This window comes from Tachysurus vachellii, chromosome 7, assembly GCF_030014155.1.
Source record: "Tachysurus vachellii isolate PV-2020 chromosome 7, HZAU_Pvac_v1, whole genome shotgun sequence".
In the NCBI taxonomy this organism is placed as follows: domain Eukaryota; kingdom Metazoa; phylum Chordata; class Actinopteri; order Siluriformes; family Bagridae; genus Tachysurus; species Tachysurus vachellii.
This window is the reverse complement of record NC_083466.1, coordinates 23,340,577-23,367,994: the sequence shown is the minus strand read 5'-3', so window position 1 is coordinate 23,367,994 and position 27,418 is coordinate 23,340,577. Positions and strand designations below refer to the sequence as shown.

The following is a 27,418-nucleotide window of genomic DNA, read 5'->3' as shown; positions in this document are numbered from 1 at the left end:
AGATTCCCCAAATCTGTTTGCAATACTGTGATTTTGGGGATTGTTTATCTTTGTGTACTGTGTTTCTCTGATCTCATCTTACCGTTATCTGTGTTCTGCTTCAGTTCTGAGTACACAGTGTCAGCTCCCTCACTGCTCTTTCCTAATGGGCAACAGTCAATGATTTAGCATTTGCCAAGATAAACACCATTCATATTAACCCCTTAATCTTCAACATCTACATAACATTTAACTCCTCTATTAGTGTGACTGTAGTTACAGAATGATTCATAGCAGTTTCTGAATCTTATGCCTTAAGATGAAAAACTAGCAAATACTACAAAGTGTTTAGCAAAAGCTTACATTTAATTTACACAGACCTTGTTTTCTCTTTGGTTTCTTTATATGTTTCATGTCAATTTCAGCATAAGTCACATCACTCGGTTCAGCATCAGACTCTATAAAATGGAAAAGAAGAATTTTTACAATCCTTTAATAAACTTTGCAAAATATAAAACCTTCACAGTCTATAATACAGTTCTTAATTACTGTGATATGTCCTGATTTCCAAGATAAACTTCAGTGAAAGTGTGAAGTTAAATATGTTGTAACCTTCACGATCCTGAAGCCTGTTGCATGAAAAGTGTACAAATCTACCCCATTAAACTGCTGTGTCCCTTGTGGGTGGAGCAGCTAACACTGAAGCTTATGGAATAATAACAATTTAAGTTTAAAAAGTGCTGTAATTCCTGTACAATTTATTCCATTAATTGTTTTCCTTCTATTTCAGTTTAAAACGTGTGCTGGAGAGCACATTTGTACACACTGCACTTATATATCGTCGCTGTCGGGCGGAAACCTCGTATGTCTAAATTTGGTCAATTTCATATTTTTTCACATATCGATGCTATTGGTCAGTCCCCACGTGGGTTTGTTATTTTTACAAGTTATTAACCAATCTAAAGTCCTGAAAATAGCTTGAGCGCAAATCTCTTAACTCCATTGGACACTTCAACTGTCTGAGAAATCTCGTAACTCCACCTCTTCTTCACTCCGCGGGAGAGCTTCACGGCATATTTCTCCTCAAGATTAAGAGTCGCAACGAATCAACACGTCTTAAAGTGATATCTAAAGTGATTTTCGTGGGGCTCAAAGAAAAATAAATCTTGACCCCCGCTAGTTCTGGTGCTCGTCTGAGGACAGGAATTTAGCGCAAGACAATCCACTGCAATGCAGGCTAAACCCTGTGCACTGCAGATAAGGTAGGATTGTATCTTACAATGTCAAGGCAAACCGTTATGCTCAACCGTCATGCTCATCACTTTAAGCAAGCTGGCTGCCTTTTTGCCTCGTTATTATAGGTAAACATGACGTATAACGTAGTGAAACGATAATTTGAACTTTATTAATTTTATTTTTTGGGTGAACTATCCCTTTAACTATGATTTTATCGATGTTTATCTGTGTTATTGATGTATTTTAAATATCTATTTATTACTGCTTATTATACATGTTCATTGACATTTTAATATGTTTTTTTATAATATAATATTTGAATTAAATTGAATGTTTTGGATACCACTATTAAATTATTGTTTTTATTATTATTTTACTGACTTTAAGTCAGCTTACTTATAGACAATGCCTCTCTTGGCACTGTGCATGTAAAACATTGTTTTTTGGACACTAACAAGTGAAAATAGTTAGGTTAGATACATTTGAGTAGGTCTGTTTTGTTAAAAATCGATAGCTGTAATGCTTCTGTGCAGAAAGAAACCTGTGAGCCACAAAGGTAAGTTTGCGAGCAGATTAGACTAATTTCCACCTATTAGACAGCCTAATCAGCTTATCGTGTTTTGTATTGCATCACTTATAGCTCTTAAACCTTTAAAATAGAGTTTAGGAAGATGTATGTAACTACAGTCATTAGCTTTGGTTAACTATTGAAGCCGTTTCTCTTGTCAAAAGGCTCAATGTGACCGGAGACTTTATTGAACACTGCTGGCAGCAGCGACGTTAGATTTAACTGTGGTGTTAACCACATCACTTTGTCTCAATGCAGTATCATCTGATGCACAAAAAATGTCATTTAGGCTGTTTTAATTGGTAAAGAACAGGAGCTAGTGAACATTATTTCTTATAACAAAAAGACTCATGATCTTTTAAAGTAGTGTACAGTAGATAGCATTACCTTTATTGCAAAGTTTCATTTCAATTTTGGAATATAACACATCCTGTGGCCCCCTGACTGCATCATCTAACACAGAAAGCAATTCAGATTACCGCAAAAGGCAGAAAAGTAAAAATTAAAGGAGTTATTTGGTTTAATGGAGGCCTTACCGTTTTGTTTCTTTTTTCTAGCCATAACCTGTGGGTAGACTGTATTACTGGAGGCAGCTGCAGAATCATCTTAAATAGAATAAAACACAATATTGTCAGTATTATGCGGTCTTGATTTTAGTCAGAGAAATGTAGATCCTATATGACCACCATACCTGTGGTCATGATAGCAGCATTTTCATATATATTGTCACCAACTATTAAAAAAGAAAATTAGAGATTGTAAGCAAAAAATATTAAATGGCAGAAGATTGAGAAACAAATGCTGGTGTGTTTGTTAGTGCAAACTGACCTGCAGGCTGATTTGTGTCCTGATTCACTGCAGGAGACTGAGATTGTACACCTTCTCAAAAATAAAGCAGTGAACAAGTTAAACATTGCCTTTAGACATACTATATTTATATGTGGAGCAACACGAACACAACAAAAAGACCTAGAAAGATCATTATCTTGATACACCATAATATCTGTTATCACACCTTTTTTCTTCTTGAAGAGCAAGAGCAGGATCAGTAAAATCATTACGATGGCAAACAGACAGGCCAAACTTAGTCCTATAAATAAACCCTTGAATCCAGAAGCTGAAACTAGAGAAAGAATGGAACCTGAATATCCATTTAAACATTATATATTGAAATCAATTTTATTACAAATCTAACTAAAGTAAGAACACATGGTTTTCTCACCTCTGACTGAAACCCAGCTTTTCGGTGACTCTCCTCTCTCTGGGTGTTTACAGTGATAGAAACCTTCATCTGACTTTGAGACACTACTGATGATCATCTCTCGTGTAGTCTGGTTCTGGAGGATGGAATCATTTTTATAAAAATAAACACCAGAGACTGAGACCTTTGAGCGATTTAAACAATGTAAAGTCAGAGGTTGTCCCTCAGTCACAGGATGGACAGGACTGTCCAGGATCACAGCACCATCTGCAAGAAAGAGAAACAAGACACTGAAAACATTCTACATTATTACTGTAACATGCAGGCCTTTATAAGGTTTAGTAAACACATTGAATTTCTCTGAGAATTCACAACAGAGTATTTTATATTCTTAAAAAAAGAATACTAAACTGTACATTTCCTTGTCACTGCATTGGTATAGACTTTTTTATCTATTACCTGGAAAGACACATGCAGTGTTTTTTTTTTAAATATTGCCCCAAAAGCTTTTCATCTTGTACAGAGAAAGAGGGAAAGTTGAATATTCTGAGAAAATCAGGCAAATGAAAAATGTTCAATATGAATTTCCAGAAACTCGATAATTTTGACCTACTATTATTCACACACACTTTTTTCCAGAAATCTGTTTTATTGGTGGATTCAGTGCTTATTTTTAACAAGTCAAATATCATGTGGAATCAACAAATGAACTGACTTGAAACAGGTTTGTGTGATCAGTAAATCAGCTTATGGAAAATATCAAGGTTTTTGCAGCTGATACTTCCGTCATTCAGGCCTGCATGGTACCCTGTCTGCCACACAATTAACCTCATACAACTTAATTTACCTCTTTTGCCTTCTTATAGAGGGGTCAAACTTCGAGAAATTTTGACGAGAAGTTGAGCTATCACTGTTCATAGATCAGAAAAGTTAAATACTCTTGGCATTTAAATGCACCAACTCAACTGTCCAAAGGATTTTCTTTATTTTGGCTTTTTAAACGCTGAATCATGTGGAACAGGAAACAGCTGGGCTTAAAAAACACAAGAGGTGTGTTTTCAAATCCAGAAAATCGAGGTAAATGTTTTCACCCCCTCAAGATAAACTGAACCAAATACGCGATTACCTTCGGACAGTCATTTTAGAGCTGATTTGTATCCAGTAAGCACGAGCTTTTAGCTCTATAGAGGGGAAGAGGCTCAGACTGGCATACAGTCATGTGCGCTGTGTCCTGTAGTTAGAGGTAAGAAGTTATACAATTGATTTCTGGAGTATGTAGGCTTCAATATGAAGGTTTAGATGGGGCTATTCTCCTTTAAATTGAAATTTTTTGTCAGACGGAATTTGTTTTGACTTTTTTGTGTACCAGCTTCTATTACTGTAATCTGATCTGGTAATAGATACACTTATTTTATATTTTTAGATATACTTATAATTCTGCAGCAATCTCGCCTGTTACCTTTATTGTGATACCAGAATTATTCAAATACACCTTGTAGTTTTTGAGATGTATTAATTTAAAGCATGTCATTTTCAAAAAACAATCAGGAAAATAGGTTTAGAGCTTAAGATGAACATGACAGAAACTTAATAGCTATTTATAAATGTAGTTCATACAGTATGTTAAAGTGTTCTTCATTTACTCAGGTTATAAATATACATAACCAAGCAGTTATGTTAACTACAACAGTGTGACTCAGACAGCAGTAATCAGAGAACTACATGAGCTGAAGGATCTAACAGTTTGTTCATTTGAAGTAAGAAATGTTAAGTCAAACATCTGAAATTGATTGAAAATTGTCTGGAAATTTTATTTTAGAGTTTTTACTGCACTGCTGTCAATCAAAAGATAATAAACTTTTCTTGTGATATTACAAGTAAGCCATCAACTCAATTGTTTACAGTACTTTGAAGTGATTTGGTTTTGTGTATTAAATATTATTGATGAGAACTGATGAAATGACTCACTGTGCACTATGATGTTGACAGAATTACTGCGATCTCCAGATTCAGACTGACACCAGTAAACTCCAGTGTGTGATGTAGAGAGGGAGCTGATGTTACATGTAGGTCCTGAAACTGATGAACAATCAAACGATGTCTCAATATGTGTGTATCGTCTCACTGTCCATCCAGTAGAGTCACTCTGGTCCTCACAGCTCAGTGAGAGAGAGTCAGCAGTAAAGTGTTGAGTTCTGCTCGGTCTGATGATCAGAGACACTGGAGAAGATTCATCTGTTAATAATTATATTAATATTATTAGATTTCATTATAGGTCACTTATATTAACATTTATTATTAAAAAGAAAGAAACTTAAGTCAATATATTAAACTATACATATAGCCTAAAAGATGTTAGTAATGACAATAATTTATGCATAAAAAGCAGTGATGAAAGCAGTGATAAGCAGCAAATGAAAGCCTCATCTAGTTCAAAAGATATCTCATAAATATATGACAAATGACACATTGGCCATAGTTTTGTACCAGGATGCATTTGAAGTGGTAAATCCACTGGGTTCTGGAGGGAAAAACATAAAGTGCTGGCTGTTTTCTTTACTCTAGCAGACATATCACCTCATCACAGATTTAGTGTAAATCAGATGCAGCTGATAATGCTTTGTCGATAATAGGATTATAAATATTAATACAGTGTCTTTGCACTGTATTTTTACACACATATCTCTGTGCTGGTGATATATTCATTCATTCATTCATTTTCTACCGCTTACCCGAACTACCTCGTCACCTGTGCCTATCTCAGGCGTCATTGGGCATCAAGGCAGGATACACCCTGGACAGAGTGCCAACCCATCGCAGGGCAGCTGGTGATATATTTCCACCAAATATAGTTGTTGAAAGAGATGTATAAGCTAGGGATGAGAAAGGATGTTTGTTGTTTTAGCAAAAGATGGTAAGGGATTGGACTTTGGTCAAGTGGAAGAGAAAAAAGCAGAGAGTCATTGAGTTCTACTCTCATAAAGTCTTGTGTGTGACTGGTAGAGCATAAGGTAGAGCAAAATTCTTCAAGCAAACACCTATCATTGAAGCTAACTATATTCTGCAACTACTGATGGCTCATTTTACAGAACAAAGCTCTTCTGCTCTAAGCAGATATATGTGTACATCTCATATATATATATATATATATAATGTCTTTTTATGTGTTTGTAATAGATTGGTTATTATTGTGCCACTAATAAGATCTACATATTGTTACAAATTTAATTAAAATGGGACTTTTTTTAATAGGTAGCCACTTCTGTTTAATATAAAGACAAACACACACACACACACACACACACACACACACACACACATATATATATATATATATATATATATATATATATATATATATATATATATATATATATGTAATGAGTCTGTCTGTGTTTCTGTCCTGTTTCTGTCTGCTGTCTTTCCCTGTGGCTAATTGTTTGCTCCGCCCACTCTTTGGTTTCCATGGACATTAATTGTACTCATTCATCTCCTCAGGTGTGTTGTCTTTGTCTTTGATTGTCTCTGCTTTGTCATTGGTTCCTGTCAGCTATATATACTCTGTTTGTTCACTTCCCTGGTGTTGGTCGTTTTTGTATGTTGGATGTTGGTGTGCCTGTTCCCGTTTCCTGTTAGCCCTGTTTGTTGCCTTGTTCTGTCTGCCTGTCTGTTCAGCTGCTTTCTTGTGTTTTGAATAATTAAACTTTAAAATCTGCATTTGGATCCTCACTCGCCTTTGTCCTGCATCGTGACAATATATATATATACACACACACACACACACACACACACACACACACACACACACACACACATATATATATATATATATATATATATATATATATATATATATATATATATACACACACACACACAGTGGTGTGGAAAAAGTGTTTTCCCCTTCCTGACTTTTTTTTTTTTTGCATGTTTGTCAAAAAAACTTTAATGTTTCAGATCAAAGAAATTTTAATAGTTAAAGATAACACAAGTAAACACAACATGCTTTTACTGTAAATGAAGGTTTTTATTATTAAGGGGAAACAAAATTCAAACCTTCAAAAAAGTGTTTGCGAACCACAATTAGAATCATTATCCGTCAAATGGCAAAAACATGGAACAGTGAACCTTCCCAGGAGTGGCGGGGCGACCAAAATTACCCCAATAGCGCAGTGATGACTCATCCAAGATGTCACAAAAGACCCCACAACAACATCCAAAGAACTGCAGGCTTCACTTGCCTCAGTTAAAGATAGGGTCTCCGATATTTGAGAAATGCTTCTGAAAACTGCGTTAGGCCACCAAACAAAACAATAAGCAAAACAAACGTGTTCAGTGCTCATGTGTGCATGTGTGCATATTCACAGATTGGAGTTTCCCGAGTCAATAACTCCTGAGCTAAACACTGTTACTACACAAAACGCGGTTGTAGCTGCGTCTCTACATTACTACAATAGAAAAGAGGTGTTATTTGTGTAGTAACAGCGTTTAGCTCAGGAGTTATTGACTCGGGAAACGCCAATCTGTGAATATGTGGCCAACTTCCTGCTCCTTCAGTTCTCTCCAGCGCTGGAAAGCTGATCCTATATTAACACGTCCTACTTCTTGCCTTATCGTAAGCCTTTCTTCGCTTTCTTTCTTTGTTTTTATCCTCCATGTCAATGTTAAAACTGCTTTCTGCTAATGTCACACATGTGCACTGAACACTCTCTCCACCGCATATTGACAAGCCCCGCCCCTTATTGCTCATTGGCCACACGTTTGTTTTGATTTTTGTTTAGCTTGTCGTTCCCGACTCAGTTTTCTGAAGCATTTCTCAAATATCGGAGACCTGACCTACAAGGTCAGTGTTCATGACTCCACCATAAGAAAGAGACTGGGCAAAAATGGTCTGCATGGCAGAGTTCCAAGACAAGAACCGCTGCTGAGCAAAAAGAACAAAAGGCTCGTCTCAGATTTGCCAGAAAACATCTTGATGATCCCCAAGACTTTTGGGAAAATACTCTGTGGACTAACGAGACAAGTGTTTTTGGAAGATGTTTGTCCCATTACATCTGGTGTAAAAGTAACACTGCATTTCAGAAAAAGAACATTATACAAACAGTAAAATATGGTGGTGGTAGTGTGATGGTCTGAGGCTGTTTTGCTGCTTCAGGAACCGGAAGACTTGCTGTGATAAATGGAGCCATGAATTCTGCTGTCTACCATAAAATCCTGAAGGAAAATGTGCAGCCATCTGTATGTGACCTCAAGCTGAAGCGAACTTGGGTTCTGCAGCAGGACAATGATCCAAAACACACCAACAATCCACCACTGAATAGCTGAAGAAAAACAAAATGAAGACTTTGGAGTGGCCTAGTCAAAATCCTGACCTGAACCCTATTGAGATGCTGTGGCATGACCTTAAAAAGGCGGTTCATGCTCGAAAACCCTCCAATGTGGCTGAATTAAAACAAATCTGCAAAGATGAGTGGACCAAAATTACTCCACAGTGCTGTAACAGACTCACTGCAAGTTATCGCAAACACTTGATTGCAGTTCTTGCTGCTAAGGGCGGACCAACCAGTTATTAGGTTTATGGGGCAAGCACTTTTTCACACAGGGTCATGTAGGTTTGGATTTTGTTTTCCCTTAATAATAAAAACCTTAATTTAACTGCATGTTGTGTTTACTTGTGTTATCTTTGACTAATATTTACATTTGTTTGAAGATCTTAAACATTAAAGTGTGACAAACATGCAAAAAAAAAAAATCAGGAAGGGGTAAACACTTTTTCACACCACTGTGTGTCTGTGTGTCTAGTACCGGTGTGGTCTTCTGCTGCTGTAGCCCATCAGCCTCAAGGTTCGACGTGTTGTGTGTTCAGAGATGCTCTTCTGCATACCTCGGTTGTAACGAGTGGTTATTTGAGTTACTGTTGCCTTTCTATCAGCTCGAACCAGTCTGACCATTCTCCTCTGACCTCTGGCATCAACAAGGCATTTGCGCCCACAGAACTGCCCTCACTGGATATTTTCTCTTTTTTGGACCATTCTCTGTAAACCCTAGAGATGGTTGTGTGTGAAAATCCCAGTAGATCAGCAGTTTCTGAAATACTCAGCACGCCTGGCACCAACAACCATGCCACGTTCAAAGTCACTTAAATCACCTTTCTTCCCCATTCTGACGCTCGGTTTGAACTGCAGCAGATTGTCTTGACCATGTCTACATGCCTAAATGCATTGAGTTGCTGCCATGTGATTGGCTGATTAGAAATTTGCGTTAACGAGCAGTTGGACAGGTGTACCTAATAAAGTGGCCGGTGAGTGTATATACTACCAGATCTATTGTTAACATGTTGTGTCCAGTGCGGTCTCTTACTCACCAATAACATTTACCCAGAGTACATCACTGTAGTCGGTGTAGTAGACTGGGTTTCCTCTTCCAGCTCTGCACTTGTAATGACCTCCATCAGAGAGAATAACTGAACTGATGGTGTAGGAGTCTGTTTCAGTGGATTTAGTCTCAGTCCAAACGCTCCCTGTGTATTTGGACCAGTAAAACTTCCATCCAGCAGACTGTGGTGTCAGTGTACAGTACAGAGTCACTGAGTTTCCTGTCAGTACAGCTCCTTTAAGGTCTGATGTGAGCTGAGGTTTAGGTTTTTCTGTTAGAAATGAAACAGTTCATGATGTTAAATAGTCTGTAATACACTAATCACATTTACTGTGAAACATTATTACTGTCTCTGTGATGAAGCTAAACAATGTGCTGAAATTATTTTAGATTTTTTATTTAGACACATCATCAATAAACTGTGATTGAAGTGAGGGTCAGAAAATAACTGCTGTGTGATGATGCAGGTCTCTAATCTGTCTCTACATCACAGTAATTTATTTTATATGTGTATAGATTACAGAGTATTCTGATAATAAATGAAACAACAAAATGCAAATCTACACATAATCTATTTACTTGTAGACATAGTAGCAGCATTAACAAATGGTTTTGTTTTTAAAAATTTGTGTTTTGCCTAAAAATAAATAAATGTGTTTACAACAAAACACATAAAAGCACATCATTAATTTAATATGAACACATTACAGTAATTCGAGATCTCATCATTCTCACTAGGAGGTCTAATTAACATTCTGTATTTCCCAATCTACTTTAATCACCTGCTTATTTACACTTTTAATAAAAACATCATTAATGCACATATAATCCATCACATGTATCCAAGTACTCAGCTGTTTGGTTTGTCAGGAAAGGCTTCAAAGATGACAGAATAATGACCTGTTCCTCTTCCTCACCTGATTTAAACCCAACTGAGCTCTTCTCAAGTGTGAGATTTACAGTGAGGGAAAATAATATAGATCTCTGAACAGTATCTGGGAGGCTGTGGTGTCTGTTTCAGCTAAAATAAGTCATGAACAAATAAAGACACTATTTCTATGGATGAGAAAAGAAAGTCATCTGAATGAAAGTCACTGAAAATAAGGATGTCTATACGGGAAACTGAATACTATGAAAAGCCAAAAACATTGTCAAAAATTTCTTGTTTGATATTTCACTTTGAAATAAGTGGAGAAAATCCTTATAATAATATAATAGTGTAATAACTGTACACAATGAAAATTGTGTGAAATGAAAATAAAATGAAATAAAAAAATAACTGTTAACAGTGTATTTCTTCAAAAGTAAAATTACTCATGACAAACATAAATACCCTAATAATTATGTATGCAGTGTAGATAGTGTTGTATTAAAAATTGCATTGTTACATTTTTACATAGTTTATATGCAGTACATTGAATAAATAGAATTAAAATGATGATCAAACTGTTAATTTGCTTTTGATGATGTTTATAAATTGTGTCTTATATTCTGAGCCATACTGCAGTCATTAGTGTTGTTTTAAAATCTCATTCAATCATTCAATCATTTCTGTTAAATCACATCAGTGAAACTTTTATATATATATGTATAGTGACATTTTCTCCAGTAAACACAATGCCATGGTCAGCTGGCTGTACTTTCACTTCAGGCTTTGGTCTTGCTATAGAAAGATCACAAAAATGTAAACATATCCAGAATCAAGTAAATATATTATATAGTTATATAATTACAAATAATTATTAAAACAATAAAATAATTAGATTTTTATTGTTTTCCTAACGTTAAACCTGTGACAAAAAAACAAGACACACCTGTAACTGTAATTGTGGCTGGTTCACTCTTCTCTGAATCGTAGTAGTAGTAGTAGTAGGAGTTATAGTAGTTTCCTCTGCGTGCTTTACAGTAGTAATTTTCTTGTCCTTTATTAGAGACTCTCACAGTGTGTTTGTTGGTGTCTGAGTCTACAAGGTACAGGGAATTTGATTTCTGAACTTCATACCAGAGAAAAGTCCATCCAGTGGACATCAGATTACAGCTCAGAGTAACAGTGTCTCCAGTGTAGACGGAGCTCTGAGGAGTCACAGTCACAGTCGGTTTGGGTTTTCCTGTTGATATAAAATGATGAAGAGCTGTATTTCATTCACTTTTACAACATAACCAGTAATTTAATCTTTGTGCCTAATTAAGCAATTAATTACAGTGTTTATTTGTAAAGGTTCCACATTGTTTATATGCAGAAAATGATTTAAAATGAATAAATAAAAATAAACATTGAACTGATATATAAAGGTCACTGAATTGCCCCAGTGAATTTCTTTTCCACATATTTTATACATTGTGTCTCATATTCTGAACCATATTTCACACATTAGTGTTTTTCTTTCCCTTTCTTTTTTCTTTCTTTCTTTAAAAAAAAATCTTATTCAGTCATTTAACTGTTTACTGTAAAATCACAGTAGTGAAAGTTTAAAATCATGACAGGAATCATCTTGACTATTAAGTAAAGAAGAATTAAATGTCAAATTAATGTCAAATATTTGTAACAATTTAAATAATAACTCAGTAAAAATGTGTCACTACAATCAGAATAGCTAATAAGTTCTAAGAGGTCTAAGTAACATTCTGTATTTCCAGTCTACCGTAATCACCTGCTTATTTACACATTTAACACATAAAACAACATTTAATACACATATAATCTATCAGTGCTTCATTTAACCAGAGTTGTGGGAAATTTCATCCATCCATTCATACATCCATCATACTTCTGCTTTTCCTGTCACAATTAACATGAACACTGAGCTGTTCCAACTTATCTACCCATGTCTGAATATATAGAAAATGATTCAATTATAAACATCCAAACATAATTTAAACTTACTTTATTTTTATTTTGTGACAGTTTAACATTCTTTAAAACATCATAAATAGCCATTCTAGAATCTTTTTTTTTTTTTTTCAACAAAAAACAAAAAGACAAATACACAATGTTTGTGTGTCATTTTTCTACATAAAGACATTTTCAGGTCAATGTTTTGGGATGCTATGATGCTATGCTAACTCTGTTGTATAACTGCTTGTCTGTTTTGCTTGTTGAAATTTGACATGCTGATGTCTTGCCCAGGTCTCTTGAAAATGGGATTTTTAATCTCAGTGAAATTTTACCTTGTTAAATAAAGATTAAATCAAATGATCAATAAAACATCTGACCACAGCTCTTAAATAATGTGACATAAATGAAACCATGTCACTTCTATCAAACACTTCCACTGAATTTATCCTATTAGATTTACACTTCTACACATCTTATACTGTTGTGAGTTCTGGTTTAGGTTTTCTGTTAGAGAAGAAACACACAGTTCAGGAGTAATACAACCTTTACTGCACTAATCAGATTTAAAATTAAACACATTTCTTCTGTCTCTGTGATGTTACTGGTCTCAGAAAAACAATAACTAGACCTACATCTTTTACTACTATTATGTTACTTTACTAGTGTAGCCTATTGTTCTATTTGTAGCCCAGTTAAAAATGCATAAGGAAGTTGTAATAAATAAACAAATACAGTTATTGGTCAATTGACAAATGTTTAAAATGTAAAAATGTTTATTTGATTTTTAATTAAAAGTTGTTCATTTTTAAGTGCTCATTTTCTAGAAAATATACATGATTAATTGGGCTTTTATAATTGTTTTAAACCAGATGCTGTCGGTTACGAGGAGAGAAAGAGTGAGAACACAAAGAATTGAAGAGAGGAGCAAGATGCCAAGCCAACCAGTCAGAGACCAAGAGCCACATTTTTTACTGTGTTACCGCAAAGAGCCACATCATACACATGGGCACAGATGAACATCACCTTTTTTCCCTGCCATTTTGAGAGTGAACTTGACATAAATTGTTTACTCAAATGATCTTGCTCCTACTGGGAATCTTTGAGGTATTTTCATCCCACTCACATGCGCGTTTGACGAAAATACCGTGGTGGAAAGAAAAACGCTGTGCAGACACGAAAGATGCTTCCTATTGAAATACATTAGATCAAAAGTCTGTGCTTTTTGACACGTTAAAAAAGGGAGCTCCGTCTACGCGAACACGAATCAAATAGATTACATTTCGTAACCTATGTGACGAACTGCCGTGAGACTGGGTTGCCTCATCACACCACTCCCTTGCCACGACTCAGGCCTGCTACGTTTTTTTTCTTTTGGAATTATTTTTTTTAGTAAACTGTTAATGAACTGATAGAGCCTAGTGGTACCATTTCATATTTTTGCTTTATATTTTCAAAATATATTGAATCATATTTTGTTTTATTTTAGTATCGTGGTTTTATTTTTATTTCCGTTTCAATTAAATTGGGTACAGTTGCAATAAATTCAATGTTGTTGTGGTGTCTATTGATTGCTGGAAGATTGCTGGAATGAATGTATAGATAACATCTGTATATGTATTTTAATAGGAGAGATCCTAAACCCACACACCCAGGGCCCGTCCCATTTAATCTGAAGGGAATAGGGCGCTACATATATTTACAGTACAGTTATGGAATATTATGTGTAGCATAAAATAACACATTTACATTTGGTCATTTGGTTAATTAAATATATAACTAATCCGAAGAATCCTGGTCAAGAAACCAATCAAGGCAGTTTGGTATCACTGGGATTAGAACAGACAACCTTCTTATATTTTATTGAACTTTAACCCACTGTGCCACCATAAATACTTTAACTAGATTGCATTGACTCACTACAGTGTTTTGGCGGAGCTAATTCAGTGGTAGAATGATGTGGTGGTGTGTAAGACCATCTCCCACTCATCATTCTGACCATGTTTTACAGGAGGACTAAACTTACATGTCCTGTGGTGTATTGTGTTTTCTGTCTGCACTGTCCTTGTGTTTGCACTAGGTGCTCATTATGCATTTTATGTGGCTAGGACAACTTACTTTTATGTCCTTAGCTCTGTGTTTTATGTAGCACCAGCGTCCTGGAGAAATGTTTCCATTTCACTGCGTCAGCTAAATATACAGGGTTAAAATGACAATAAAAGCTTCTTGACTCTTAAGAAGTAGTTGAATCAGTGCAAGCTAATTGCAGTGTTGTTTTGGTGTAGTTGTTGTGGCTCAGAGGTTAAGGCTCAGATGAACACTTCAGAAGCCTGTGTGCTCAAATCCCAACACCACCAAGATGTTATTGGGCAAAACTCTTCAACTCAGTTGTGTTCTACATCAGCAAAATACGCAAGTGTCCTGGGACACTTGTTATTTTATATAACATTAAGGTATCACAGTACTTTATTGTAAATGTGCCACAGTTGTTTACTCTAAATCTGACACTACTTTACTTTACTGCCACCTCAAGTTGTAGTAAAGTGTATTTTGCTGTTGGCAGATTGTATTTTGTTGTATTGAGTGTATTTTGCTGTTGACAAAACCTGCACCACCAACTGCACACATCATTATTTATTTATTTTCATCACTCAACTAAACATACTGATATTTACTGTGAAGCCACAATCTGTTTAAATCTGTTTCAAACATACAAAATCATGACAGTAACATCAGCTTTAGACTATTAAGTAAAGTTTTTATACAGATCAATAAAATTAAAAATAAAATCAAAGGGAAAAGACTGGCTAATAAGTGATGATTTGTGTCTTGACCAGAAAAAAAAAGAAATTTTCAAGGTTTTAAAATAGAAAAGTGACAATTTAAAGTAAACAGACAGGAGGAAGCTCTAAAGTCATTAAAATGAGACTCTGTTACAGTTTACCTCAATGAAAATCTGGAAGATGAAATCACTGATATATTTTACTTATAATAAACAGAAATGATAAGTAATAAAAATAATAATAAGATAAACTCACAGACTTACCTGATACAGTGAGTGTAACAGGATCACTGTCCTCTGAGAACTGAGTGTCACTGCTCTTCCCTCTGCAGGTGTATGTGCCACTGTTAGAGTCTGTAACTGAGCTGATGATGAACTCCTGGGTTTCTTTGTATGAGTTCTTTGTGTAATCTTTCTTATACCAGCTGTATGTCCACTCGGTGACTTTTGCACTCTGTATCTCACATTTAAATGTCACAGTCTCTCCTCTGAACACCTGTGGATCAGGCTTTATAATCACCACAGGTTTAGGTTTCTCTGTATAAAAAAAGGTAAAATCATTATTTGAATGATGTAATTACTAACAAATAAAATGTAGATCACAATTTGTAATTCTGACTCAATTCTAAAATGAGTCAAGTTACTTTTCTGAATTTGTAAATGCTTTTAACTATTGATTCATGTTTTAATTACAGCATTTTTGCTCTCCTGTTTTCCCAATTAAACTCTTGAAACATATTAAACTCTTGCAATTCAGAATAAGAAACTAAAGGTAAATTAATAATAATGATAGAAATAATTGAGGGAGTAAAATCTGATTTGACTTTTAACAGATATACTCAATAAATAAAGTAAAAAATATTTGCATGGGTTTCTGAATTGCTAATCAGCTTGCTGTGATTTTATTGTCTGTCTTTAAAGCATCTTTTGACTCTGCTGCTTTACCTCCAACAGTGCAAAAGGCATATCAGTTATACCGAGTCTATTAGAATGCAGTTTATTTCGACCTATCTCATTCTTGAATGTAGATATTAAGTTATTGGCCAAGATTTTAGCCCATCCACTAGAATCTATATTACCCTCTATATTACCCTCAGATGACCAAACAGGATCCCACCTCTCCTGATACCCCAGAGGTATTAACATAACATTAACATTGATCCTGAAAAAGCATTTGATTGGGTGGACTGGGATTATTTCTTTTATACTCTGTAACAGTTCGGATTTGGTCAAGGTTCAGATCCTGAATTAAAGTTCTTTATTCCTCTCCTTCAGCAGCTACTCATACAAATAGCAATTTGTCACCTTTCATTTCTCTACGTTGCAGAAACTCATCTGTCAGTAATCATCTCTTTTGTTTGTGTTGGTGAATGAACCATTGGCAGCTGCAAATGAGGTCAGACTGCTGTATCAAAGATGTACAAAGAGGGCTCTCTGAACATAAAGTATTCTTGTATGTGGATAATATGTTTCTGTATTTGTCAGACCCCTTACTCAGTATTTCAAAAGTTAAATTTATGGCATACCAGGGGTGGCCAACACACGGCTCCCGAGCCTCATGTGGCTCTTTGCCCAGTTTCATGCGGCTCTTACGTTCATATTGAAGTTTGTATTTGTGTCTTTTTAATATGCGTGTTCACTTCCCTTGAGTTCAATACAGTAATTTCGTCAAACGTGCATGTGAGTGAATTTGTGTCAAGTTCGCTCTCAAAATGGCAGGTGACAAAAAGGTGATGTTCATATGTGCCCATGTGTATGATGTGGCTCTTTGCGGTAACACAGTAAAAAATGTGGCTCTTGGTCTCTGACTGGTTGGCCACCCCTGGCATATGCTCTTATACATTTTCTTATTTTCATACAACTGAGCAATTGAGGATTAAGGGCCTTGCTTAATGGTGCAGTAGTGGATGCTTGGTGGACAGTCTAACAGATTAATATAAATTGTTTCATTCAAAGTTAGGACTTATTGTCACATGCTTTGCCAAAACAACACATTTACACTTCTGAATGCCAACACAGAGTTTTGATCTTGCCACAATGTCCTCATCTGACACCCCTGTTCTTTATCTTCCCCACTCATTACTACTGGACACTTTGTTGAATTATTTTGTGCCTTTAGTGACTTGAGGCTTTGTTTTTTTGATTAAACGGTTCTATTTTCTGTTTCTGACCTTGTTTTGCCCTTTGACTCACACTCTTGTCTCACCCATTAGAATTCTTCTCTGTGGATTTCTGGCCTTGACCTAGTTTGGGCTTCTGGTTTTGATCTCTGTGTCCATTGGGATTTAAGCCTTGTTCCTCTCGTCCAGATTTACACTCCTGTCATGCCCTTGCTGTTTAAGATTTATATCACAGTGTTTTCATTCTGTTACCTAATTTGGCTAATGCTAACAGAGACTGTAGATTATTTGCTTTGTTTTTGAGATTTTGAACTTTAAAATTTGGATAAAAGATGTCATGCACCGTTTGATATTAAAAAAAAATTGATTCTATAGATTAAATGTGCTTTAAAGATTTACAATATGTGAATAGTTGTTTTTTTTTATATAGACATGATAAGTTTATAAGAATGTTTATTTTGCATGAATGAGCATTTTGATGTTTCTGAAGCAGTAAATTCATCAAGCCCTTTTGCAGCCTCTGAGCAGATTCTTAAATGAGTTTTACAGTTTTTGTTGACATTTTCTACCAAAGTTAAACTGGAGTTGTGTCACTTTTTTTTCCAGATAACCTCACACCAGTCCTGCTCAGCCGTGTTCACACTGTCGCTCTTTAACTTTAATAAAATAATTTATCTGAAAGAGTTCTCTGTAAGTAGCTGTGTAAATATTGCTATATTCTGACTGTATTCACATGTTTATATGTTCAGTGTTGTGCAGAATCACTTAACAGAAAGACTCTTACTCACCAATAACAGTTAGTGAGAGTTCATCACTGTAGTCTGTGTAGTAGACTGGGTTTCCTCTTCCAGCTCTGCACTTATACTGACCTCCATCAGAGACTTTATCTGAGCTGATGGTGTAGGAGTCTGTTTCAGTGTATGCAGTCTCAGTCCAACGGCTCTGTGTGTATTTGGACCAGTAAAACTTCCATCCAGCAAACTGTGGTGTCAGTGTACAGTACAGAGTCACTGAGTTTCCTCTCAGTAAATCTCCTTTAAGGCTTGATGTGAGTTGAGGTTTAGGTTTTTCTGTTAGAAATGAAACAGTTCAGAATGTGAAGTAGTCTTTACTACACTAATCACTTCTACAGTGAAACATTATTACTGTCTCTGTGATGAGGCTAAACAACTTGTTTATTATTGTTTTAGTTCTGTTTAGTTTGCATAAAAAAACACAAAATGCAAATCTACACATGACCTATTTACTGTTGGATTCTGATTCCCCATGTACGATGAAACATGAATGAACTCATGTCATTTCTATCAAACACTTTTACTGAATTTACTTCAGTAAATTTTATAATTTATTATATTTACACATCATATACTGTTCTGAGTTCAGTTTTAAAGTTTTCTGTTAGAGAACAAACACAAATAATGTAATCTTTACTGCACTAATCAGATTTAAAATGTAAAGCATTGTTTCTGTCTCTGTGATGTTACTGGTCTCAGAAAAACAATAACTAGACCTACATCTTTTCTTAATATTGTTACTTTATTAGTATAGCCTAGTTAAAATAATAATAAGAAACTAAGAAACAGAGTTGTGTGGTTTATTACCAGAAAATAGCTGGAATCAGATTCCTTGTGTGTGAACACATTTGGCCAATAAACCTGATTCTGACTCTAAATGATTTAAGAAGGAAAAAGATGATATATAAGTGAATTCTTGGCAGGAATCAGAGCTTCTAACATACTGTGTGTTTCTCAGACAAATTTACTAATCAACATTACGTGTATAAAAGACATGTTTAAAGCAGTTCTATACAAAATACACTTTGTACTGTTAATGAAACTTTTACAGAGGGGATTCTGGTTCCACTTGGAAGAGGGAGAATCGGATCAGGCCCTTTATCCACTTGAGTAGTGTATAGTGAATCAGACAGGCGTCCGGATCAGATAGAGAAAGCGTGTGGCTGGATAGAGAGTGATGACGGGATTTTAATTGTATAAATATAAAGGGGAAAGTGCAGGGGGTTGGATTGTGACTGTATATATATATTATTTATGACCCAAAAGATTATAAGTGAAGGTGAAATGCTTGTGATGATGGTGAACGTCCAAAGCGGGGTTCGATCATGGGACTTTATCTCTACCGCTACAGCAGGCAGGTACAGAATAAACATCCGGGGACGAGCACAGAAGTGTTAACTCCTTTCTCCGATACAGGTTACCGCTCTGAAACTCAAAATCTTCTTCATTTCGACCTCGTAGTGCTTATTATACCGCTCTGATACGTCTCACCTCGCTGAAACTCAACCAGAAATTCTTCTCCTAACACCTATTAGTGTATATAAGCTGTTATAGCGCTACACGCTCCGATACGTGTCACCGCTCTACTCTGACACACACTCTGTCCGCACACTGAGCGCCGAACCTCGGGCTCTTAAATAGAGGCGTGAACACGTGTCACGATTTGCGCTAATTGCAGCTACGTGACCGAGAGCCTATAAAGAGGCGTGTTGGTGGCCGCGGGTTTGTCTGAAAGACACCCACGATGTTACAGAAACAGACAATATGTGACATAAAACACACTCACCTGATACAGTCAGTGTAACAGCATCACTAGTCTCTGTGTATTGTGGGTCTGATGACTGTGTTCCTTTACATGTGTAAACACCTTTATGAGACTCTTTAACATCAAAGATTTTGTAGATTTTCTTTCCTTTAACATCTCTGAGTTCATTATTATCCCTGAACCAGTGATACTCCCAGGATCCTCCAGTCTTTATCTCACATGAGAAAGTGACAGTTTCTCCAGTAAACACAAAGCCATGGTCAGCTGGCTGTACTTTCACTTCAGGCTTTGGTCTTGCTATAGAAAGATCACAAAAATGTAAACATATCCAGAATCAAGTAAATATATTATATATTTATATTATTACAAATAATTATTAAAACAATAAAATAATTAGGTTTTCATTGTCTTCCTAACATTAAACCTGTAGTGTAAAAGTAGAAAACATGACACACCTGTCACTGTAATTGTGGCTGGTTTACTCCACTCTGAGTAGTAGTTTCCTCTGTGTGCTATACAGTAGTAATTTACTTGTCCTTCATTAGAGACTCTCACAGTGAGTGTGTTAGTGTATGAGTCTTCAGGGGACTGGGAATTCCATGTCGGTCCTTTGTACCAGAGAAAGGTCCATCCAGTGGACATCAGATTACAGCTCAGAGTAACATTGTCTCCAGTGTAGACGGAGCTCTGAGGAGTCACAGTCACAGTCGGTTTGGGTTTTTCTGTTGATATAAAATGATGAAGAGCTGTATTTCATTCACTTTTACAACATAACCAGTAATTTAATCTTTGTGCCTAATTAAGCAATTAGTTACAGTGTTTATTTGTAAAGGTTCCACATTGTTTATATGCAGAAAATTGTTTAAAAATAAATAAATAAAAACAAACATTGAACTGATATATAAATGTCACTAAATTGCCCCAGTGAATTTATTTTCCTCATCTTTTATAAATTGTGTCTCATATTCTGAACCATATTACACACATTCACATCTTTTTCTTTTCTTTTTTCTTTCTTTCTTTAAAAAAAGAAATTTGTATTCAGTCATTTAACTATTTACTGTAAAATCACAGTAGTGAAATTTTAAAACAGGCTTCCCGTGACCCGAGGTAGTTCGGATAAGAGGTAGAAAATGAATGAATGAATATTTTGGGATGCTATGATGCTACAGTATGTTAACTCTGTTGTATAACTGCTTGTCTGTTTTGCTTGTTGAAATTTGACATGCTGATGTCTTGCCCAGGTCTCTTGAAAATGGGATTTTTAATCTCAGAGAGATTTTACCTTGTTAAATAAAGATTAAATCAAATAATCAATAAAACACCTTTTGAATAAAGCCATGTCACTTCTATCAAACTCTTCCATTGAATTTATTCAGTTATATTTACACTTTTACACATTTTATACTGTTGTGAGTTCAGTTTTAGGGTTTTCTGTTAGAGAAGAAACACACAGTTCAGCTGTAATGTAATCTTTATTGCACTAATCAGATTTAAAATGTTACTGCTATCAGAAAAACAATAACTAGACCTACATCCTTTCTAAATATTATGTTATTTTACTAGTGTAGCCTATTCTTCTATTTGTAGCCCAGTTAAAAATGCATAAGGAAGTTGTAATAAATAAACAAATAAACAGTTATTGGTCAGTTTATAAATGCTTAAAATGTAAAAATGTGAAATCTGTGTTTTTTTGTTTTTTTTTCTTAAAGTTGTTAATATCTAAGTGCTCATTGACTCTTAAGTAATTGAATCAGTGCAAGCTAATTGCAGTGTTGTTTTGGTGTAGTTGTTGTGGCTCAGAGGTTAAGGCTCAGATGAACACTTCAGAAGCTTGTGTGCTCAAATCCCAGCACCACCAAGATGTCATTGGGCAAAACCCTTCAGCTCAGTTGTGTCCTACATCAGCAAAATACGCAAGTGTCCTGGGATACGTGTTATTTTATATAACATTAAGGTATCACAGTACTTTATTGTAAATGTGTGTCACAGTTATTTACTCTAAATCTGACACTACTTTACTTTACTGCCACCTCAAGTTGTAGTAAAGTGTATTTTGCTGTTGGCAGATTGGGATGACAAAACCTGCACCACCAACTGCACACATCATTATTTATTTATTTTCATCACTCAACTAAACATATCACACTAAACATACTGATATTTACTGTGAAGCCACAATCTGTTGAAATCTGTTTCAAACATACAAAATCATGACAGTAACATCAGCTTTAGACTATTAAGTAAAGAACATGTTTTTTATACAGATCAATAAAATTAAAAATAAAATCAAAGGGAAAAGACTGGCTAATAAGTGATGATTTGTGTCTTGACCAGAAATGAAGGGAATTTGAGGTTTTAAGATAGAAAAGTGAAAATTTAAAGTAAACAGACAGGAGGAAGCTCTAAAGTCATTAAAATAAGACTCAGTTACAGTTTAGCTCAATGAAAATCTGAAGGATGAAATTACTGATATATTTTACTTGCCAAAACAGAAATGATGAGGATAAACTCACAGACTTACCTGATACAGTGAGTGTAACAGGATCACTGTCCTCTGAGAACTGAGAGTCACTTCTCTTCCCTCTGCAGGTGTATGTGCCACTGTCAGAGTCTGTAACTGAGCTGATGATGAACTCTTGTGTTTCTTTGTATGAGTTCTTTGTGTAATCTTTCTTATACCAGCTGTATGACCACGCAATGACTTTTGCGCTCCGTATCTCACATTTGAATGTCACTTTCTCTCCACTGAACACCTGTTTATCAGGCGTTATATTCACCACAGGTTTAGGTTTCTCTGTGTAAAGAAAAAAGATAAAATCATTATTTTAATGATGTATTTACTAATAAATAAAATGTAGATCACTGTAATTCTGACTCAATGCTAAAATGAATCAAGTTACAGTTCTGAATTTGTAAATGCTTTTAACTATTGATTCATGTTTTAATTACAGCATTTTTGCTCTCTTGTTTTCCCAATTAAACTCTTGGAACATTCAGTGTAGTATATGCAGTGAATGGTTTATTTCAGGTTACCCCCGGAGTTTCTGTGTAGTTGGTATTTTCCTGATGTGTGTATGTATATATGGCTTTAACTGGATGAGGAAGAGGTGTGCATGTGTAAGTAAAGCAAAGTCAACATGAGGTTGTGTGTGTCCGAGTCTTTATGTTAATAAAGACACAACACGGTGTCAGAAGTTGAAATAAAAGTCTAATTAACATTGCCAAAGACAAAACGTGCCGGAAAATTACCGCAACAAAGAGGGAACAAAGACACAGTGTTACTGCCGGTGACAGACTAACATTACATAACGTCGCTGTCAGGCGGAAACCTTGTATGTCCAAATTTGGTCAATTTCATATTTTTTCACATATCGATGCTATTGGTCAGTCCCCACGTGGGCCTGTTATTTTTACAAGTTATTAACCAATATAAAGTCTTGAAAATAGCTTGAGCGCAAATCTCTTAACTCCATTGGACACTTCCTCTGTCTGAGAAACCTCGTAACTCCACCTCTTCTTCACTCCTCAGGAGAGCTTCACGGCATATTTCTCCTCAAGATTAAGAGTCGCAATGAATCAACACGTATTAAGGTGATATCTAAAGTGATTTTTGTGGGGCTCAAAGAAAAATAAATCTTGACCCCCGCTAGTTCTGGTGCTCGTCTGAGGACAGGAATTTAGCGCAAGACAATCCACTGCAACGCGGACTAAACCCTGTGCACTGCAGATAAGATAGGATTGTATCTTACAATGTCAAGGCAAACCGTTATGTTCAACCGTCATGCTCATCACTTTAAGCAAGCTGGCTGCCTTTTTGCCTCGTTATTATAGGTAAACATGCCGTATAACGTAGTGAAACGATAATTTGAACTTTATTAATTTTATTTGTTGTGTGAACTACCCCTTTAACTATGATTTTATCGATGTTTATCTGTGTTATTGATGTATTTTAAATATCTATTTATTACTGCTTATTATTCATGTTCATTGACATTTTAAAATGTTTTTTATAATATAATATTTGAATTAAATTGAATGTTTTGGAAAAAAAGGGGTGTGATAAGCAAAGTTTCTAAATCAATGGCATGGGTGAGCTGTCTGTGCATTACAGGAAAGAAAAATGATTGAAGAATTAAATGATTTCAGTGATTCTTGAGATCAGGGACAAAACAGGTTTTGATTTTCTAAAAAAAAAAAAAAAAAATTAACCATGTTTTGGAACAACCTCCCATTTTTTATATATATATATAAATTAGAGTTTTGTGGGATCACTACTGGATTTTTGTCAACACCATCAGACATAGAAATGTCTATAAAATTATTTTTAATTAAAGTATCACAAATATTTTGACTCTTAGTGGTTTTTAATTGTCTTAATCACTAAAAAAATGTTTTTTAAAATAATCATATCACCTTTTAAAAGTTAGATTAGTCAGTGTTTAATGATTGTGGTTTAAGATGTATGGATTAATCAATTTATCATTTAATTTCCATAATGAACAGTGATACTTACAGTAGAAGCATACAAATTACACAATAACTTTTAAAATGCAACCATTTTATTAACAAATATTCTTGAGGAAACAAAACAGCTCATCTTTATAAAAAAAACAACAATATATCATTCTGACGGAGTTGACAAGGCATCAACGGGGACTTTAGACATGTGACGGAGTTGACCAAATACCATGTTTCCTCTCATAACACATGTGCTTCTCACAAGAGCCATCTTGTTTATCATTAGTTTCTTGTTACATTTATACTTTACTTAAATTAAGCATTTATAACAGAAAGTTTCATACAAATCTTATTACATTGTTTATGGAGTTGACACACTATGGTTGTGACATGCAAAGTATTAACAAGTAGGTATGAATTTAAAAGAATATTAAAAATGTACCAGAGCTAGAGTGGGCTCATGGCATTTGAAAGAACACGGAAGTGATAAAGGAGTCCTCAGAGTTTTGGCTGCCCTCAATAATTCCTGATTTTTTTATTTAAAAAAAAGGTCTGACGGTGTTGACAAAAACCCAGGACACAAGTTAATTGTCATAAAACTACAATACAATGAGTTTTTCAGTTGTAACTTTTGATGCTCATTAAATTAATTACTGAACTACTTACACATAGTAAATATAACATTTCATTTAAAATTACTTTTAATTGTTTTTAAGCTATTGTAATGTAATGACACCTGCTTTCGGACAAGGGTTTTTACAGACACTGGTCACGTATCATATCATTTAGAATTAAAAACATTTATGAAACGACATGAAATAATATTTAGTTGTGCTTTCATTATCCGTTTTAGTCTTCTAGTTAAGTGTATTTGTAATATTTAGTCATTTTTTTATCCACAAACTGTGTTTTATCTGGTGGTCATGTTTTGTCCCTGATCTCAAGAATCACTGATTTAAATGTATTTTATTTTAGTTAGTTAGTTTTATAAAAATGTAATTCTAAATTCTAGAATAAATATTATGCTCTTGTAACATTAAAATAAACTGTTTAATTTTTTTCAAAATATCTCAAAATCAAAATAGCTCAAAATATCAGTCATATCAGCAGTCATAACTGCCGACGCGAAATTGAAAATTAAATTCAATTCAGATCAAGCTTTTCAACCCCAGGTAGGCAAACATGGATAAATGCAAGTTTCTGCAGAAAACAGAACAAATGCAAGTTTCTGAAGAAAACAGAACATTTATTGAGATCACATATGGAGAATATATAAAAGAATCATTCATTAAGATTTCAGAACATCTATTCAGACATTAAAAAAAATTGTGAAATTGTGCAGAAAATCAGACATATGCCTCTCTCTGCTAACTGTCAAAGACAGAACCATAAAATGGCAGAATACATCACCAGGAAGTGAATTAAAGATATCAGTTCAGCTGTGGCATAATCATCATCGCCTGTGATGAGTCCAAAGACAATAAGTGATATTGAATAAATAGCGCTGTTCTGCCGATATGTGAACTCCGCTGAGCCACAGGAAGAAATGATTGAGTTGATACCACTAAAAGGCCAGACACGGGGGAGGACATATGTGAGGCTGTACTGGATTGTTTAAGAGTCAAAGAAATAAACACCACCCACCTGATGTCAGTGGCTACTGATGGGGCACCGAACATGACAAGCATCCGCAGTAGTGGATGCTTGGTGGACAGTCTAACAGATTAATATAAATTGTTTCATTCAAAGTTAGGACTTATTGTCACATGCTTTGCCAAAACAACACATTTACACTTCTGAATGCCAACACAGAGTTTTGATCTTGCCACAATGTCCTCATCTGGCACACCTGTTCTTTATCTTCCCCATTCATTGCTACCGGTATATATACTGTAGCCACGTACCCTTAGACACTTTGTTGGATTATTCTGTGCCTTTAGTGCCCTGAGGATTTTTTTTTGTATGTTTTTTTTTTGATTAAATGGGTCTATGTTCTGTTTCTGACCTTGTTTTGCCCTTTGACTCACATTCTTGTCTCACCCATTAGAATTCTTCTCTGTGGATTTCTGGCCTTGACCTAGTTTGGGCTTCTGGTTTTGATCTCTGTGTCCATTGGGATTTAATCCTTGTTCCTCTCATCCAGATTTACACTCCTGTCATGCCCCTGCTGTTTAAGATTTATATCACAGTGTTTTCATTCTGTTACCTAATTTGGCTAATGCTAACAGAGACTGTAGATTATTTGCTTTGTTTTTGGCATCTTGCTTCAAATGAAACAAGTTTTGTTTCCACCAAACTTTAAAATTTGGATAAAAGATGTCATGCACCATTCATTCATTCATTCATTCATTCATTCATTCATTTTCTACCGCTTATCCGAACTACCTCGGGTCACGGGGAGCCTGTGCCTATCTCAGGCGTCATCGGGCATCAAGGCAGGATACACCCTGGACGGAGTGCCAACCCATCGCAGGGCACACACACACACACACTCTCATTCACTCACACAATCACACACTAGGGACAATTTTCCAGAGATGCCAATCAACCTACCATGCATGTCTTTGGACCGGGGGAGGAAACCGGAGTACCCGGAGGAAACCCCCGAGGCACGGGGAGAACATGCAAACTCCACACACACAAGGTGGAGGCGGGAATCGAACCCCGACCCTGGAGGTGTGAGGCGAACGTGCTAACCACTAAGCCACCGTGCCCCCGTCATGCACCATTTGATATTAAAAAAATTGATTTTATAGATGAAATGTGCTTTAAAGATTTACAATATGTGAATAGTTTTATTTTTATATAGACATGATAAGATTATAAGAATGTTTATTTTGCATGAATGAGCATTTTGATGTTGCTGAAGCAGTAACTTTATGAAAACCCTTTTACAGCCTCTGAGCAGCTTGTTATAAGAGTTTTACAGGTTTTGGTGACATTTTCTAACAGAGCTAAACTAGTGTTGTGTTACTTGATTTCCATCTCACCTCACACCAGTCCTGCTCAGCCGTGTTCACACTGTCGCTCTTTAACTTTAATAAAATGATTTATCTGAAAGAGTTCTCATTATCATGTAAGCAGCTGTGTAAATGTTGCTATATTCTGACTGTATTCACATGTTTATATGTTCAGTTTTGTGTAGAATCATTTAACAGAAAGTCTCTTACTCACCAATAACAGTTAGTGAGAGTTCATTACTGTAGTCTGTGTAGAAGACTCGATTTTCTCTTCCAGCTCTGCACTTGTACTGAATTCTGTCATAGACATTATCTAAGCTGATGGTGGCGGAGTCTGTTGCAGT

At 35.4% G+C, this 27,418-nt stretch overlaps 1 protein-coding gene across 1 annotated transcript in view; it reads right to left on the bottom strand.

Moving 5' to 3' along the window:
- The window catches only part of LOC132848919 (immunoglobulin superfamily member 1-like), a 324,244-nt gene that overhangs the window by 73,438 nt on the left and 223,388 nt on the right, over positions 1 to 27,418 (bottom strand). The window contains exons 13-14 of the mRNA XM_060875012.1: positions 19,675 to 19,950; positions 17,883 to 18,164 (exon numbers count right to left, since the gene is read on the bottom strand). Coding sequence (XP_060730995.1) covers positions 17,883 to 18,164; positions 19,675 to 19,950 — 558 coding nt within the window. The remainder of the gene's footprint in view (positions 1 to 17,882; positions 18,165 to 19,674; positions 19,951 to 27,418) is intronic.